We start from the raw sequence: 14,102 nt of genomic DNA, 5'->3' as shown, positions 1-14,102 counted from the left end.
TGAAATCACATAATAAATAACAAAAGTATAGTAGATTAATTTGTGTTATGTTGACATTGACTAATTAGCGCTTTATGATACATACAGATCTATTTTTATGATACATCTGAATTAAAGCCATAGAATAAAAAAAATCTGTATTGAATATTTTATATGTTACCTAATAGTCAATTAGAACAAGCAAGAAAGAGGCACTGACCGAAAGAGACTGCACTAAAGTTGATGTAAGATTGTAGTGAATGGAAGGCCTGCGTAAATATTCAACCAAGTTATAAACAGAAAAGTATGATACGTTGTTACGTAAAATAGGTTTTTACAGTCTCTCAATATTCTATCCTTATAAGTTAGAACTGTTTCTTATATACATATTTATATTTTGCGTAGATCGTTTTCAGCAGTGTCTTGGGATTGTTACGAGTCATCGGATGTGGTATATACATTTATGTCTCTCTTGTTAAGTTTTGTGTGTAAAGTAACTGGCTGTGTATTTTTAAGTTCAGTAGTCTTGTAAACCATGTAATAGAATGACTAATATACAATGCTTAATGCCTTAAAGTCGTCACGATTCAAATTTAACACAGCCAATTCCTCATTTTTTGTACCTGTATTTTTATTTAATTTAAAATGAAAATGGGAAATATATATATATACTCTTGGCTTACACAATAAGCGTTATATATGAGTTTTGATGAGAGATGAACGTTTCAGATCAATCCTGCAGAGCTTGTCTACGACGTATGTTGTTGCTAATGGCGTTGTTTAGCTCTAATATTAACAGTACCCTTCCCTACTAAATTTATAGGACAGTGCAACTCTCTGATACTCTATTAATCACATCTTCAGCAAATGTCAGAAAGACAATGGTCATTAAATCGTGTCGCATATGTGTAGCTGTTGAGGCAATATAAAAAACCCCAGTGTGCCAGCTAGAGTTGCCGAAACGACTTGCGTCATAGTTTCTTAACACATCGGACTGGCCAGAGTCGGCTGACTGGCTGTACGCGACACTGACTGGTTGTTTTAATAATAAAAAAAAATTAACACGCAAACGCGAACGTAAATCGGAACGCAACCATTTAGTCAGCACCCAACCGCGCGGCCAATCGAACGTGCGAACTAGTGGCCGCCCGCTGTCAAAATTACGCGCCACGAATTAGAAAGTTTAAAAATAACGTCTTCAACAATATTCTGACACGCGTGTGTTTTATTTATATTCGTATCGAAATTTGGTGGTGTTTCTGTGTTTTGTGCCATTGAAGTGAGTACATGATACAAGGAAGCTGACCAAAGGCCAACGAGATGCTTATAACGTGAGTTTTAATTGCCCCCGTGATTAGAATTGTAATCATTTAATTGTATAGGACATATGTGATTGTTTAAATACAAGATGAACTTCTCACTGTAGTATTAAGAACGGAAATGGCCAAGCAAGAGACTATGTAATAAATTCCGCGACTCGATTAGCACAGATACCTACTGTGATTACGAAGTGTGACAATTTTATTACGATGTCTTAATTTTTTAATCTGACATATTATGTACAAGATTTTATGTAACTAACAAAATATCAACTTTCTCTATATAAACCTTTTTAATGGATATTGTTACAAATTACGAGCGCATACAATGCTTGGTTTCGTGCTCATGAAATTATAGTTAGCTTTTTGAGAAGTCGCTCTGAAGTTTAGTATGCATTTATTTCATAATTAAATTTTTTTCTCCAATTATATTACGAGAAACATATGAATTTTAAGAATATTTTATTTCTGCCAATGAAATTACATTCAAAGGGTACTTATATAAAGGAAGCAAAAATAACCAGTTCATTTATGGCGGCAGGATGCTCCTGTGCGCTCAAAGGTTACTAATTAATATAAATATTAATAAAAAAAATGCTTTTCTGATCATTAGACTTGGTATTTAATTCCTAAAATTAATTAGTTAAGGTAAATAATTATTTCGGCATTTGGTAAAAACTCGAAACTATAGTGTGTGCCATTATTTGAATAACAATTTTGTGTTGTTCTATTCTTCTTAAAAATACACGACAATTTACGTTATTCACATAAATGACTCAGCCGTTTATTAACATGATTTCCTTTTTATTAACAAGAAATCATATTGCTAGAATATAATTCATAAATTTAAATATGTAACGTGCATAAATTTATCATAAGTTATAAATTATTACTCATCTGAGGAGAGGCTCTATCTCATCTATCAGTTTGAAAATCACAAAACCCATATTATTAAAAATATTATATAAACAATACTGTTTATATAATATTTTTAATAATATGGGTTACTATAAATAAAATTGTAATTGGCATATAATTCGCCATCTATAGGTTATGAAACCAGGTTTCTGTTGGGACTGTGTATGTATACTACAGTTAGAGTTAAGAGCTTTTAGTGCTAGTCTTAAATACGACGAACAGTTAGAATGGGTAAACAAACTAAGAGATATATTTATTCTAGTATCTCTTTACGCGCTTATTGACACTAGGTTGTCTCTAGCTATCCCTTTTGCCAGTTATGAGTATGAAGATATAGGAGAGATTATTTTTGTATTTCTAATATAATTATTAGAAATATGAAAATATTTGCAGTTAATTGGTATGTACTAACGATATAGGAATGCGGAATGTAGAGTATATTGCACACAATTTACAGGTTTTCGACATAATCAGTAGAGACTTTTTAAGATAATAAAAAATGACGATACAGTTATTAGTTATTTTACAAATTCCTATTTCTGTAATATCAAATTGTTTTAGCAGTAACATATTTAGATTATTAAAAAAATAATAAACTAAGACAGACTCTATACTGTCGGAAGTAGTTAATACTGCTATTGAATTGCCGTCTCAAAAAAAGTATTTCATGTGCAAAATTTGGTAATTTTTTTTCCAATACTTTTGTTTTCGAATTAGTAGGTTTTGGTCTAAGCACTAGTGTGTCAGTTTTTGTTTCAATATGGTTATTATTGAGAAACAAAGTTGTAAACAGTCTATTGTATTTGTTCAATTTAAATAATATTTTATTTTGTATAACATATGTACAATGGAATATTAGGGAGGGCAATGATTCCTGTTTGACAGATATGTAGAATTTATTTAGTAGTTAAGATTACATGATATTGTAAGTTTTATTCAAATGAAATAATTATATCATATTATTATTGCGTTAATTTATAAAAAGTTACATACAAAGTAATGTCTAGGTAAAGGTGTCGTGGAGTTAATTGTGGCAACTATGTTGTACTCCCGGCAGAAAACTTAACAATTGCTATTAGATGACAACCTTGAAAATGATTTATATTTCTACTAGGAGATGTAAACATCTCTAATTTGATGTAAAATGGTAACGACTTCCTATTCCTTCTGCGGTGTTATCATGAATAACAACGCGGAAACATAGAATACTGTGTAACATAGCACTCTTAGTCGAAGTCTGGAGTATGATATTTTAATAAACGCTTTTTAGTCTTGAGTAATTTTTGACAATAATTTAAGATACAGGATAGAGTTGAGACAATTAGAATGAGACTCGAGATAAGGATGTCAATCGACTGCAAAAATATTATCTAATTGAAATTATTATATATCAATATACGTGAACAAATCGCGTATGTATGTATGTTGGTATGTACACCAAAATATAGTTAAAAATTAGTAAGTTTTAAAGTCAGAAAAACTATACCGAACCGTAATATGTTTGTCATGCAGAAATTATATATTGTTTAATTATAATTTATTAACAAATTACATCATAAGTGACACATTTAAATTATTTGTATAAAGTTAAAAATCACAACGTGCTCCTCCTTATTAGAATTGTAATGTGCTCCTTAAGCTAATTGCCGTAACGTCTAAAATTGCACAATCATTTCAAAATGATGTATAAACCTCGGAACGGCCTTGCGTGCATCGTACACTGACGAGCAATATAAATTGTCTAACATCACTTTACTGCATTATCCTTGTATATACTCTTAAGCCCTATGAGCTGAAAACCCTGCAAAGATGAGATTAATTATTTGAAGACACAATGAGGTGTTTCAAGTAATTTTCATTATAATTTGTAACTTCTGCCCTTTTATAATGTGATTAATATTTCATCTTTAAAGTTGTAAAATTATTCAATAAATTTTAATAATAATAGATAACAATAGAGGTCTTTAAACCCCTGACAAAATAATAAGCAGTATGATTTAAATGCAATTTCTGCTGATCCTTTAGATTACTGCATACTGAGACACTTCTCATTAAATTATTTCAGAAAATACATTTTGAGATCCTTATATATAGAAATATTGCTATAATAACATTTCTGAAATATTCAAAACTACATAAAACTTTTCTCTACTAAAGTCAATGTCTCATAAAATAAAGAAAATTGAGAACAATGTGTTGTAAATTATAGCAATTGTTGTCTTTTTGTTTAGGCGCATACTTAAACGATCTACCTATGCTTTTGCGCCTTTGTGCGTGATTTTAGTTTAAAGCTAATTTAAAGAACTGCATATGTTAATGAATTTGCTATAAAATTGATCAAGTATGAGTTTGGCATGTACATCAATAGTTCCGTACAGATAAATACTATATATTTTTTTGTTTTCTGTACATGATAAAGTATTGAGGAGAATAGTAAAGTAAAATTGTTTATATATGAAGAATTTTTGATAAACTAAACTACCTAATACAAATGTTTATATTAGTGATAGGTCTAGATAATTTATGGCTAAAACTATTCATTAATTTAAATAATAATATATTTGCAATAGCTGAAATATATGGCTTTGTTACAAATGGATAGAAAAGTTAAGACTGTAAAAAGACTTCTTCTTAAAAATGTATAAAGAAATTTCATTTCATACGGACGTACCCTAAAAAGACGTTAGGAAACAATGTAGATTAACAAACAAGTTTGCTTGTTCCTGTTCAAAGTAGGTACTTATATGATTATGCACTGTGACAAAGATCACGGACACTGATGATGGATGAGTGAAGACGAAGTAATGGTTATACATTATGAATGCGAATATTATGGCATGTGTTACGAGAACACTAGATACAGATATCTAGACCAAAAAACATGGGGCTGACAAATAGACGAAATGAGTGACGTTCCGCTTTCTCTCCACATACTCGTAAGGAGATAATTTTTTCTGTATAGTTTTAGCTATAATAAAAAATCTTATACCTATTTATAGGTCCAGTCGAACAAAGTTGTAACGAGTCGTAGTCGTAGTTAAGAATAAAATATGTAATGTATTAAAAATATCATAAGTTTTTTCCAGCTGTATGGCATTTTTGTAATTGTACTTAGTTGTAAATTTTTGCTAGTATGTATAACATACAAGTGTTAGTGACGTCATAACTTGTCAATTGCTTAATTCAACACTGTAGAAACTTAAAAGAGGTCTGACCTATAGTGTTACTTCTTTAAACTTGTAACTTTGCAAAATGTATCTAACCATTGTATTTTAAACATTGAATAAATTTAATTATAATTATCAAAATATCTATTATGGTAGTTTCTTGAATATTTGCTAGAAATTATTGTTATCATTACTGTCAATTCAGTTGTATGTATTTTATGTATTATACAAGATTAGCTCTGTGTGTATTATTAGCATTGCAGCACTATAAAATGTTATTATACTATTATTTCCTATGTATTTTGAGTTGAGATAATAAATACTAGTTGTTTATACCTACAATAATAATTATTAAAGGCCGTTTAATTTTGTAATTGCTTGTACTTATTACCTTATTGACAATATAAATACAAATCATTATCTCCTTATACTGTTCTTTGACATAAAATGGCATTTATTTTGTTTACATCTTCATCAATTTATATAGATAACTTTTGTTTATATCTTCATCAATTTATTGCAAATTTTTATACCTAAATATTCTGTTCTAAATATTTAATCTAGTAAGGTACATATTACATATATTCATATATGTAAATGACCCCATGCACACGTGATAACATAATAATGACTTAACTTAGCTTTTTTTATTAGTCTCTAATATTAAAACAATATTACTAGTTACTATAATATTACGAAATTCGACCATAATTAATTTAATATTGCGTAAGACTGACTATTGACAATTAATATTAATCTATTCTCAATTTCTTCACAGACTAACAACTAATAAAAGAGTAAGCTTAAGCATTTCTTTCCTATATAAACTATAAATGTTCGAAATTGCATACCCATCCCAATTTTCGTAAAAAGGGGTACAAAGTTTCTTCTTCACGTATCAATCAGACATACTTAGATAAGTATTAAATTGCAAATTTAATTTAAAAGGTTCATTTAGCCTTGAAATCTTGGATGCGTTTACGTAAGTACTGTTGTTGTTGTATTCTATTTATATTTCCTCCTACCTAATTTATAAATCATTGACCGGCATAGTTTATATCCAGCGAACTTGATACAAACAAAGCGAGTTATTTATAATTTTCGATAAAGGTTTTTTGCTTCTAAAACTGGACTATACGTTTTTTGTGAACCTTGTTTATAGTTGCGATGGGTGAATGGAAGATTTTATACGAGTTCAGATAATTGGTCGGCCGAATCAAAATTGTCTTATCCTGAAATACGCGTCTACTTCACCTACGTCACTGAGGTGGTCTTTGTAAAAAGTCATGTGGGTACCTCAATCTCATATATTTCACTAGCTTGCTTTGTATGCTGTTTCGGTGGTAGGATGATATTAGGTAGCAAAATTATAGGATAAGCAGCTCACATCTTAGTCCTCTGGAATGACAACTTATGAGTGGTATAATGATTGCGACATGATAACGTGAAATCTGTATTGCTTCTTATGTATAGTATATAGGCTTCGGTTACCGCATTACCGACACCTTGTTTGCTATTCTAATTACGTTCAAAAACAAATCAAACTCATTTATTTTAGAGATAATTGAAAATAATTTAATTAAATAGTCTTCCAGTCTTAGGCATTAAATCGTAAGATACTTACTAGGCATATATTATAATATTGCCTTTTTTATCAATTTCATTAAATTGGTCATATGCAACTTGATGTAAAGACAGATGAAGGTAAAAAGGAGAATGCTTGTAGCCACAAATAATGGTATAAGGGCAAGGTTATGCTATGTATTTTAATTTCGGAAGTCTGTGTATTGTATTATTTAGGCTATTGCCACGAATCAATGCAAGCCTTGGCATTAAGCATAACTATCGAAGGGCGAACTTGCTCTTCAAAAGTTCATTTACGAGTAAATATCTGAAAATGACATAAACGTAAATCTAATCATTTATTATACTCGTATAGTATGCAGTGTAAAACAGAATAATATATATTTCCTAATCCTGATTGAATTTATATATGTATCGTAATAAACAAAATATCATATTTTGATTGGAATACTAAAAAATTTGACTCTTAATTAATGGAAATGGTTATTACGTTAACATGTAATATTTGTGGTACCACTTATATGTTTCTCATAGATATACGCTTGTTAAAATTATAGAAAGAGATATTTTTTTTATTTATTAATTTATTGACATCAAAACTAAGATTTTGACTTTATATACATTAGCTATCATCAATATAAACTAGCTATCACATATTATAAGAGCAACATAACCCTTCTAACCAAATGAAACGGCCAAAATATAGTCTTTGTACAATCATAAGACTTTAATTGATTGAATTCGGTAAGAAGGGTTACGTTTAACAAATTACGTTAACTAGTAGGTACATTATTATTGTGATAATGTACAAAACTTTGACGTTATCCTCCATGTTCTAGATTAGATAATATAAAATCGAAACAGCATCAAACATAATTTTAAATTTTTATTTTTACAAAATCACTGACGAGATTTACGTAACTAGGAAATAACACTACCTCATTTTGCGACGCGCGACTACCACTTTAACGCGGCGGATTTGAACCTTGACACCATTGTATAACGTCGCGCTGTCGTGTATTTGAATCCGCGCCTTCGACCTTCCGATGAGGTTAGTTTTGTACGAAAATGATTTTTAATGTGATTCGACAATTTCAAAAATGTAGAATTTTAAACAAAAAATCACTAAAATATTTTAGAATATACAATGAGTGTAAAATTTATATTTCATTCCATTTAAATAGATATATATATATATTTATGCTTTATATTCCAAAAGCATAAATAATTGGCAACTATATATTGTTGTTTAGTTACTGTATTAAATTATAATACTATTTTTTGTTAGGTAAAATTAAATGTGAGATTGTTTCTTTTAAAGGTGTACATAATTAATTAATGGAATCTGTTAAATTACAGATATAAATACGTTAATATATATGGTGAATTTATATTATATTTCTCCTATTATATATTTCTCAAAATATTGTTACTTGTCGTTTCAACATTTCTATTACAAAACGATAGAAAATTAAAATGGCCAATTGAAACCATAACCGTCATACAAAAGACATCAACGCGTTCACGACTATAGACGCATGAAAACTATTGTTTTTCAGTCAACTAACAAAATGTTATATTTGAAATTAGTTTTTAAAAAGGTTTACGTAATTGCTTTATCAGCTCATAGTATTTTGGTAATTGCACCTAATATATATGTTTATAATAAACTTGCTAAGAAATTAAAATCTACGAGTAATAAAAGTCCAATTGAAATCAGCTCTCAGTAATATATTAGTAAAAAAACATACTATACGGTTGTGTGTTTTCATCGTTTTCTAACTGATACATCAATATAATTGATTTAATAACTGTATGTATAATGACGTAATACAGTAATCTTTTTCATTGAACTGAAATTGTATTAACTTATCAATTGAATTTTTACAAACCTCTCAACAACACACTATTGACACCTTTTATTACTTGTATTTAACAAATAAATTATTATTATTATTATAATAATTATTAGGAAGCTATTTTTTACTGATATATATATATAATTTATTTGCTAAATGAATTTTATCTTCAGAGGTGAATCCTCAGGGATAGAAGAGGGGAATGTGAGGTGGTCACTAAAAGGATATATATTATGGTAATTAGGACTTAATAAATAGTTTTATTATTTTATTTAGTATGTGCCTGTAGTATTTCCTAATAAAATCGTTATGTAATATCTTCATCATATCGTGCCTATATTTTAGTGGTTAAAGAAGAATCAGTCGGGATTACTATTTGACTATACTGCGCAGTGGTATACCATATACTTGCTTTGACTCTGGGTCAAGGCTGTTCACACGCAACCATCGATTGTGACCGGCATCGAGTACGCATCACACGTTTACAATCCCACGCTTTCCTTTTCGGGATTGGTGAAGATAATTAGCTAATATCCCATTTTCTTTATGTTATTTGTTACGATATTTTTTGGTATAACCCCACAGTGAATTAGAATCGCGCAAATATAATTACGTTTATTACTATAATATTATATAAATGTATACAATAGGTGGAAAGAGTTACGAGCACAACAATTCACTTGATGAAAATTTGTAGTGCATGTAGGATCAAGAATCAAGAAATAAAATATAATGTAAAAGTATTAAAAAAATATATTTAATAGCTTACTAACTTAATTACCATAATATAAATAAAATTTGTAAATTTATAGACGGTTGCTAATATCTCAAGATTTTAATTGGGTTTTAACAGTGTGTGTAATCTACATATAAGAAGTAAACAAATAACGTCTCATTTGTCTTTAAATAAGGTCATACAAAAATCACGTGCATAACCGAAACAATTGACAATCACCGGGCATGGAAATGATATTTGATGCAACTCTGTCGTATATGAGATACGTCGCATAATTATTAATACACTTAAGACAAAACACCAACCGCACTTCCTTGCAATATAATAAAAAAACTAAACAATAAATTTTCAAGTTCCTCTAAAAGTCACGGTAGAATTATATACAATGCATTATCTAATTGAAATTTTAATGTTTGTAGCTGTAGAGTTATTTTTGTGTAGCATTATAGTTAAGGTTATAGTATTGCTTAATATATAATTTTATTGTCTTACAATTTATGTATGCCTACTACATTTCATAATTCATTCTCTTAATTTTTTCCATTGTGTTTACTTACAAGTTAGTTTGTTACAACCTGATGTCCTCCAAGTTGCTCAGTGGGCAGTAATGAAGGCTGAAGAACCAAATTAATGGATTTAGTCCACAGGTTTAGGAGGTTTAAATACTAATAGGTCTGCCATATAGATCGAGGAACCGACTGAGATGGAAACATACATATCTTTAATATTCATCGTATTTAAGGAGTATAGAATTATTATAAGCGAAATAATATTTAAATTGAATTTTGGAAAATCTCAAAGAATAACATTTAATTTTGCTCAGTCATGTTTTTTAATAATATGTAAAAGTTAATCCAAGCATTAAAATGACGAACAATGTACAAAGTTTATTGGTACAAAATCCCATAAAATTAAACGTTTGACCTTAAACGTCTATGAAGTTGTATGCCAACAGTTCACAAGAATCTACATTTAAATTGTTTACTAATATTATGGTATTTACTAAATAAATGCACTGTATGTTTAATGTATTTATTATGAGCCCATTCAAGGTTCTTAGCCTTCATTTTTCCGTATATATTATGTTACTCTATAATAACAACAATATCTATTAATATCATATGTAGAGAGATAAAAAAATACGTTTTTATCTCTCTACATATGATATATGATATTATTACATTACATTACACCTTTATAAAATATCTGCTTTACTATTATAATAAATTGAATTAATGTTACTTTACTTTTTACTTAGTTAAAATGTACATAAAGCCGCTGTCGATATAGCGTAAACTAGCGGAGAAAACCAGCGTAAAAAACGATGGCATAATTTGTTGCATTTCTTGACCTCAGATATTTCAGCCACATATTGTGTAATGTGTACCTACTCTATATATTAAAAGTAACTAGTTAACAAGTAACTTTTAATTAATAATGTTGGCCTTCGGAAAATACCCAATTCTATTTATAGAAATCAGAATTAGTCAGGTCGAGATATTTTTATCCGATACTTAATTAACATAAATATTGCAGTCTTACAAATGAGTCAGTCTAAAAATAACCAATATAATCTATATAAAGTAAATTTAGGTATCGTTTGTCTTATTGTTAAAAAATATGGACAGAGTATATGCATGTTGTTGTAGCTTTGAAACTAAAGTCTGGTCTATAACGCAAATCATTATTGTATAAATGTCTTTATTATTATTACTAGCTGTACCCCGTGACTCTATTTATACACATGTTGTATAAAATATTTAATTTGTTAACAATTTTTCTATATACACAAATATTCCATAATTGTCACAAACTTTCAGATTTATATACTTAGTTTTCTTGAATTGTTTGCGAATAAATGAAGGTTAATACAGTATTAGTTACCACTGCCTTTATTTTGAATTAAAAGAATATGTACAAGGTTGCATTATATTTTTATGTCTACATTTAAAAATTTTACCGAATGAGATAGGGCACGTTCTATCTTAAAGGGCCTTTACGTCAGGTCGGTCATAAAAAGTCGAGTATAGGGCGAATAATGTAATACGTCAACTCAAAATCAATAGGGCGATAAGGGCAATTTGATAAGTTTTAACAAGATTTTGTATTTATTGGTTATTAGAAGTTTATTAATATTACATTTTTTGACAAAATATTAACAATGAATGTAAAATGTCCATAATAACTGCATGTTATCTTAGGCGAAGGAAACGTATCGTAATTTTAACTATCACCTTACTGTTACATTTACTGTTGTCGCCTTTGCTGTCACAATGCCATAACAACATACCTAGACATAAATAATCATTGAAATTCATAAATATGTACTTACATCTATAAATATAATTTTTAGCGGTGTCAAAATTTGACGAATAAAAGAAATTGTTTATTATTCAAGAAATGTATATGATTTTATTAACTAAGCATGATAATTATAGCTTTATCGTAATAAATTTTTATGTGGAAGATGTTATTCAAGATACTACGTAATTTTATATTTAGAATCACATCTACAAATAACAAGTTCGTCATCCTAAATCCTAATTATATATCTATTTATGAAATAATAATAGGTTACAAGAATAGTATGTCCAATTTTTTTAAATATTTTTTAAAGCGAATGAATTGTTCATTGGATCAGTGACTTATTTAGAATTTGTTCATAGAAATCTGTTTTAGAGGCAGTCTACTGTTGCTTATATAATATCTACCTAATTACTAATATTATTAGGATTGCTACTATTGAATGCTCATGCATCTCAAAACCAGATTAAGATTTATATAGTATGTATGTATTTATTTGTATGTTTTATGTATGAAGAATAGTAAAAAATACAGATATTTTATGATTTCATGAAGTAGAAACTAAGCAATATCAACGATTAGTCGTAGCTAATCTAAACAATGATATAGTATCAAAGAACTATATTCATCCCACAAATTTGATATTAAAATGTTTATAATAAGGGACATCAGACGTTCACAAGAAAAAGTATCACAGAGAAACTTCTATTATTATAATATGTAATATTTTAACAAACAATGAAACCATTTAAATTGAGGTCCCCTAGTTTCAAAATTTTAAATTGAGTCATTTTCACTTTATTGGACTTAATTTAAAGCTAGAAATTGACTTGCGTGTAGTGTAGGAATTCCATTGCGACATCTACTTAAATATATATGTGCTAAGGCAAAACTGGTAGTACACGCACACTACGCACAATATACATACATACGAGTACAGTGTAGGTTATACTAGTATTACTACAAAACTGTTGATTTAAGTCTATTTGAAAAAAGGATTTTCTAGTTCTATATCTAAATTCTGAGTAAATTTAAGGGTATCTTAAAGTTGCGTAAGATGTCTAGAGCATGATTCTAGTAATTCTATAGAACCCTGTTATTTATTTATTAAATAGAGTCATGGTAGAATGAAATTTATTGAAAACTGTAGAGTTTGTTCCTTACTGATATAATTTAAGAATTACCGTCGTAAAAAAATACTTGTGTACAAAATATATACGAAAATTGTAAATGTATGTAGTTTGTTATGCTCTTCATCCAAAAGTGCTGAAGAGCAAAACGTACACGCGCCGAAATGAACTAGGCCGCAATGTCACCATTTCAATATAGTAATTGAACAGTTTTAATTGAAATATTATTAATTTCATAATAAATCTGTAAAACGCTGACTATGTTCTCTGTATGTATGTATGTGGCAACTGTGGTTTGTGTTACAACTTCTAAGGTACATTTGTTCTAGCATCGAACGGTGTCACCCTTTATTTGTTAAGGTTAGTAACTTAATATGTAGTATTTTATTAATAAATTAAATTAAAGTTGAAAATCATCTGATTCCTTTATGCCTGTTGTTAACTATCGTAATTCGCACTAACACCTAGTAAATCTAAAAATAAAATATAAATTTTTCGTAAGAGGCTATTATTAATAAGTATTGGTAAGCAAATGGGGTGAAGCAACTTAACTTCAGTGAAAACATTTCGACGCATACAAAAGCGGACTTGGTTCAAGGGTAGAGAATATGATAGCATAGGTGACCTTTCATGTACTCGTAGGTATATGGATGAGGATGCTAGTTGCGTAAATAGCATGTTATTCTTGTTTGAAGCTGTGGAAACGAACTAGGGAAGGTGACTATCGATCCATATAAATATTATAAATGTGAATATATGTTTCGTCTGTTTGTATCCTTTTCACAATAAAACGGGTGAACGGATATGATTTAATAATGAAATCTGTTGTGATGATAGATAGTATCAGGAATAATCACATAACTCTTTTTATCTAAAAAAAAAGCTAAGGATGCTTAATATATTCGACTGTACAAATAAAGGCAGGTGTGTAACAATAATTGTCGCTGCCGGCATGCACATCATTCTTTTTATAAGTGCCCATAAAATAATATTTTTTTATGTCATATAATATTTTGAGATTTATGCATACTTATAAATATTTCTTGGTTATCTTAAATAATAGTATATTAATCTCGGTTCAGTCACAGTATTATATTATAATATAG

The 14,102-nt window shown here is 28.8% G+C and overlaps 1 protein-coding gene across 3 annotated transcripts in view; it reads left to right on the top strand.

Annotated features, from left to right (window-relative positions):
* Positions 1 to 14,102, top strand: part of LOC131841227 (ABC transporter G family member 23) — a 75,467-nt gene that overhangs the window by 23,693 nt on the left and 37,672 nt on the right. The window contains exon 1 of one of the 3 annotated variants that reach the window (XM_059189501.1): positions 1,053 to 1,310. The exons of the other annotated variants lie outside the window; for them this stretch is intronic. Coding sequence (XP_059045484.1) covers positions 1,300 to 1,310 — 11 coding nt within the window. The 5' untranslated portion in view covers positions 1,053 to 1,299. Of the gene's footprint in view, positions 1 to 1,052; positions 1,311 to 14,102 lie in introns of those variants that run through there. 3 annotated transcript variants of the gene reach the window in all.

The sequence above is a fragment of the Achroia grisella genome, unplaced genomic scaffold (genome assembly GCF_030625045.1).
Source record: "Achroia grisella isolate CSIRO2021 unplaced genomic scaffold, CSIRO_AGI_Agris_v1 utg1576, whole genome shotgun sequence".
Classification (NCBI taxonomy): Eukaryota; Metazoa; Arthropoda; class Insecta; order Lepidoptera; family Pyralidae; genus Achroia; species Achroia grisella.
This window is presented reverse-complemented; position numbering and strand designations above follow the sequence as displayed.